Here is a 5,746-nt window from a genome sequence, read left to right as displayed (position 1 = left end):
TAAAGATGTAAGGCTGAGCAGTCATGCCATCAATGGTGTTAAGGAACAGTTAACTCATTAGGCTCTTCTCAAATAATTATATCTGTACTTTGATAGGTGGTAAACTGAGGATTTCAGAAACTTAAAAACATGTAAGATTCTGTGCCTTGTAAAATTTATATGTACCTATTTGGACCTATTATAGATCACCAGTCACTTCTTTGAGAATTTCAATCCAGCTTCAATTGCTTCAACAACATCTTTCAAGTTCGAACGTAGAACACCAACACAGTGTATTTGTGAATATTGTAGGGAGAAATAATTACCACTTGATGCATATTTATTAGTTGCCTACGTTAAACTATAGTCTATAAGTCAGAAAGATAAGAAATGGATTTACCCATAAAGGGCTTAAATTTAATACAGAAAATAAAATTCACATATATGAAAATATTAGTGGACAGATACTATGACGTATTGAGACATTAATTCATGTAATTAAAAAATACAGTGTAATATTACATAATAAAGTGCTGATTTTTTGCTGCAGCAATAAACAGAAAACTTACCAGGATAAGCTATCGTGGACCAGTGTCTGTAGGTTTTCAGGGAGTAATGCCCACATACACACATATGTTATAAAAGTGTTTTCCAAACTTCTGTGATAATAAAAATCGCCTGGAGAATTAATTGATTTTATTAAATAGACTTTCTCCAGACCTACCAAAAAGAGCTCTTGGAGAAGGAGCTTAAAGAATCTGTATTTTTAACAAATGACTTCATCCATTCAGATCAGGCAGCTTTAGAAAACACTGCCGTCCTCACAACAATCCCCTGAGAATATTATTATACCTCTTTTCTAGTTGCGAAAACTAAGGTTAGAGAGACTAATTAGCTATTCAAAGGACTCCCGAGTTAGGATAAAACAATCTGACTTCCAAAACTTTTGTTCTCTTTACTGCACTAAGCGTTCTTTTTTCTCTGAGAAAATGATCAGAGTGGATGTGGAAACGTGGAAATAAAATACTTATTATAGAAAAATTCATTTCTATGGCTGCTTAAAAATATTACCTTCTGTGTTCAAGTGCCGGAGAAAAGAATATGGAGCCCTGGAAATCAGAAAGTGCGTATTGATCTCGCCCCTCCATTGTACACAAAGGCAGCATGCCTAGTTGTCTGTACCTGGCTTTTTTCACGCAACACTCTGACCTGGAGATGACGTCACATCGATATACAGAGACTCCCTTCATTCCTTTTCACAGCAGCCCAAGTAGCACATTTTGTGGGGAGAACCCAGTTTAGTCCCTCAGTCTCCTGTGAATGGGCACTTGGCTTGTTTCCCGGCTTTTGCTGTGATACATTATGCCTTAATGAATAGGCTTGAGCATATGCCATTTTGCATGTTTACCAGTGTCTATCTGTGGGAATGACAATAGTCTGAGAAGAGGGATAGCTGGGTCAGAAGTTAAAGGCATATTTAATTTGGATAGATACGGACCGTCAGACACCGCTAAAAATGCTGCACCATTTTAATTTCTAAAGACCGTATATGAGCGTGCTTTAGTCCCCACAGCCTTACCAACGTATCTATTATTAAACGTCTTTTCTTTTTCCCAGCTGAGAGGTGAGCCACGGTTCTCCAGTGCAGGTTCAATGACAGTTCTTTTATTATGAGCAAGAGGTAAAGGGCAAGTTTATATTTACATCTTGTTTTCTATGAACTATCTTTTCTTATCTCTAGTTCATTTTTTTTTCTATAGTTTTTTTGGGGGAGAGAGGGGATAACCTAAAAAAAAGTTTAATATAATTTAATTTACCAAACTTCTCCCTACTGGTTAAGCATTTTTAGTCACAGTTTGGAACTTTTTCCAACCCCCAGGTTTCTTATCGTTTTTATTCGTAGATGGAATCTTTTAAAAGTTCTGGAAGAGATTCTTATGCACACCGAAGTACCAGTTTACAAATCCAAGTTTATGAAGTGATGTGAAACATTGCAGTTATTTGCATGAGAAACGTTTAATCATCTGTCATGTTTGTGCTTTTCTTAATTCTTCTAAAAGATGTCCCTCTGACGTCTTCTTGCCTGCATGATAAAATGTTCCATTAGTGAAACAGAAAAGATTTATTTCCAGAGTAAGGTAAGGTGTTTCTGAACAAACATATTCAATTACTGAAAACTTTACCTTTCTAAGAGAAGACAACATAAACCATTATGATACAGCCCACAATCCAGCCGATCAAGAGAAGAATAGGGACCAGAAGGCGGGATGATGGTAACTCTGCTTTAAAAAAAAAAAAAGAAAAAAAAAAAACAGACTAGGTAGGTCATTTTGGTATTGTATCTTCTGAATTAAGAGAATGAAAGGAATCTGAAAATATCAAGAGAAAAACATACACGCTCGAGTCATTCCCGGACAGGATTATTATCTCCTGTTCTACAAAGGGTACATGGGAGTCAGCTGGCTATTGAAACAGAAGACCTGTGGTGTTCAAACCATAGGTCTTCCTTTTACAGTTATGGGACCTTGGGCCATTCTGAATTTGGACTTCCCTATTTGTAGAGATAATGAAACTTGTGATATCTACCTCCCGGAGTTGTTGAGAGGATCAGATATTATTGTGTGTGTGTTTAATGTATACAAAACGCATTCCTGCATTTGTCCAACAACACAGAGAGCAGCTGTTTACATAGAAACAATGGAAAACTACTCTTGAGGCAATTCATCCTAAACTAAATAATCATAACACAGGGAAAGGTGTCAAAAGTTCTTCTTTGTCTTGATAATCTGATACATCTTGATACTGACTTTAACCGTCAGTATCATAGGAAAAGAAAAGCATTATACCATATATAATCATTCTCAACTAGAGAAAGAGATTCTATTTTGTTAACATGTTCAATAGAGCAGCCAACACTGATCCAACCCACAGAGAAGACATTAAGACAACCATTGCTCTTGTGTTTTCTATCTGTACTCTTATCTGAAGAAAGCAATTTTTAAAATTACCATTTTTTAATATTCATTGCACACACACACATCACACACAAAAAAATAAAGATGAGCACAGAAAGACATCATATAGAATTAATGTCTCCATGTTAAGGACTCAGATATATTCTTAATCGAAAAGCACAATTAGGATGTACGCCATCAGCTAACAAAGAGAACACATATTCTTAGCAATTGCATGCCTATTACAATTTCCATCACTTTAAAATGTGAAGGTTTTTTTAAGTGCTATTAAAACAAAATCATCAGGAAAAGAGACACTTCTAAAATTAGGAGGCACTCTTATAAAAGCAAACTTTGTGCAGTTAAAAAGAATTTTAATAGTTTAAATCTGTGTTTCCAAAAATGGTGGAATATCTCCTAACTCTTACAAACTCAACGGGTTTTCCTTGTTTCTCCATTTTGCTGTGACCTTGAACAAAGCATTAACCACTAAATGGAAAAATCTTTCTCTTTACCTGCCATGTGGTATTTCTTTAAGGATAAAACAAATATTATGATATGCCCTTTACTCTCATTTGGATGAAAGACTTTTTATGACTTAAGGTGCCATTATAGCGGAAGCACATAGCAGTGCTTTTTTTTGAACTGTTCATATATATGACTTAGTATTTTTCCCAATTTCAGAGAACTTAAAAATTAATACCTATATTAGAATGGACCATTTATAAATATCTTATACAAGAATATTTTAATATAATTCTAAAATTCACATAAAATAAAGCCTTAAAAGTACATAAGTATATGTCTCGTTATTTATTACTCTTTGTAAAACAACACAATTGACTGTGTTTTGTGTTGTTTTGTTTTGTTTTGAGAGAGAGAGGAGGGCAGAAGAAGAGGGAAAGAAAGAATCCCTAGCAGGGTCCAAACCCAGTGCAGAGCCAGACGCGGGGCTCCACTTGGACTTCCACCTGGTGCTCAGTCTCATGACCCCGAGATCATGAGCCTGAGATCATGACCTGAGCTGAAATCAAGAGGCTGATGCTTAACCGACTAAGTCACCCAGACACCCCAATTGACTGTGCATTTTCACCCTCAAAATGTACCTGCACTTGTGTTCTTTTAACACAAATATTTTAAGTTTTGTCGTAATCTGTAGCATCATTTTGAAACTGGAATATATGGTGTGCTGAGTGACTCAAGTTGGTTAAGTGTTGGACTTGTCCTGTCTGCTCAGGTCATGATCTCAGATTGAGCCTCCCTTCAGGCTCCACGCCCAATGTGGAGTCAGCTTGAGAGTCTTTCCCCTCCCTCTCCTGCCCAATCTGTTCCTCCCCTGCTTTCTCTCACTCTCAATCTCTCTCAAATAAATAAAAGCTTAAAAAAAAAAAAAAAAACCAGGAATATATAAGAACACAACATACTTTGCATAGGTCACTTACTTTATAGTGCAAACAAGCACAAAACCTCTTTTTAAATATGAAGAGTGATTTCAAAATGCTCCTCTCTGTCCAATCCTGAGCATGCCCAAAGGGTTATATCTGGAAGTATCCTTAAGGGCACTGTGCTCCGAAACAAGACTGTCTGCGTCAGAACCTGGCACCACCACTTTCTAGTATGTGATCACAGAGAAGTGACTATACTTGGCTATGCCTCAGTTTCCTTATCTGTAAAGCGGAAATGATGATAATACTCTGTATCTCCTGAGATTATTGTCCGAATTAAAAGCAACAATTCTTGGAGGTATTTAAAAAGGTTTTTTTGGATACCATATATATTCAGCCCCTTTTGTCATCTTAGACTCAATCATTTTTTTAAATATAATACATATTTTAAAAGCAGGAAAAAAAAGAAATTCAGATATGAAGCATATTGGAGATGACTAAGCCCATTTTATTTATTTCATTTCAGGTGCAGGCAACAAACAGGTCCAGAGAGGTAGACGGACTTCCCCAAGCTCGCACAGCTGTTTAGTAGCAGATCTGACAAAGAAGTCAGATGTCCTTAATTCTGGTCCCACAGACCACAATACCTCTAATCTAGCACCGGAGAGTATCTGGCTTCTAACTCATCTTTTGGAAAAAAAGGCATGAACAAATTAAGCTCTTCTGTTTGAGCCTTTTAAAAGCATACATAACATATAGACATAGTCTATAAATTGTACACCCAATGCATTTTTTTGTAGCCATGCTAACATAGGTGGTTAGTGCCCCTTTCGCGGTGATACCAGAATACTGAGAAATTCTTCAGAATAATTGAGAAATACTAAATACTGGGGAATGTAATCTAAACCAGGGAGCTGGGACCTTTTCATGCCAAGAGGGTCTGATGCCTTAAATCTTACCTTTTTCAGCCATTCTTCCTGTTGCTGGGTGGGTTGGTTGGGGCCACGCTCACCTCCTCGTCGTTGTCATCCAGCGTCTCTTTGAACTTTAAATAGAGAGATATCTGAAGAGTGTGGCAGCTGCCACTCTCCTGACTGCCAATTGTCTGCGGAGTGATGTAAGGTGTTGGAGAACAGAGCTCTTCTGGCTCTTTATCCTGTTATTGTGGAAGAAACTAGTAGCTACATAAGCTAAAGTCAAAAAGCTGAGCTATCCTAGACCAGAGATGGGCAGATCTGTAATTCACCCAATGACTTCAGACAACATGGAGGAAATGTTTAAGGAAGGAGGCCACAGAGGGGAAAATGACATTGCAATTAGACAAGTTCTCTCAAAGAGGGAGGGTGATCTATTGGGGGAAAAAACACTTTGGAGTTGGAGAGACCTGGCTTCAAATTCCAACTCTATTTCTGTAATGAAGGCCAAGTT

General features: G+C 37.2%; 1 protein-coding gene across 1 annotated transcript; it reads right to left on the bottom strand.

The window, feature by feature from the left end:
• Window positions 1-1,938: 1,938 nt before the first annotated feature.
• On the bottom strand, window positions 1,939-5,290 carry STRIT1 (small transmembrane regulator of ion transport 1). Its single transcript, XM_046001736.1, has 3 exons — window positions 5,278-5,290; window positions 2,163-2,261; window positions 1,939-2,062 (listed from the first exon to the last, which is right to left on the bottom strand). Exons 1-2 carry the CDS (start codon window positions 5,288-5,290, stop codon window positions 2,167-2,169), a joined length of 108 nt encoding a protein of 35 aa, XP_045857692.1. The 3' UTR covers window positions 1,939-2,062; window positions 2,163-2,166.
• Between the last annotated feature and the right edge of the window lie 456 nt (window positions 5,291-5,746).

The sequence above is a fragment of the Meles meles genome, chromosome 4 (genome assembly GCF_922984935.1).
Source record: "Meles meles chromosome 4, mMelMel3.1 paternal haplotype, whole genome shotgun sequence".
Classification (NCBI taxonomy): Eukaryota; Metazoa; Chordata; class Mammalia; order Carnivora; family Mustelidae; genus Meles; species Meles meles.
Note: the sequence above shows the minus strand (reverse complement) of the source record. Positions and strands in the feature narration are given on the sequence as shown.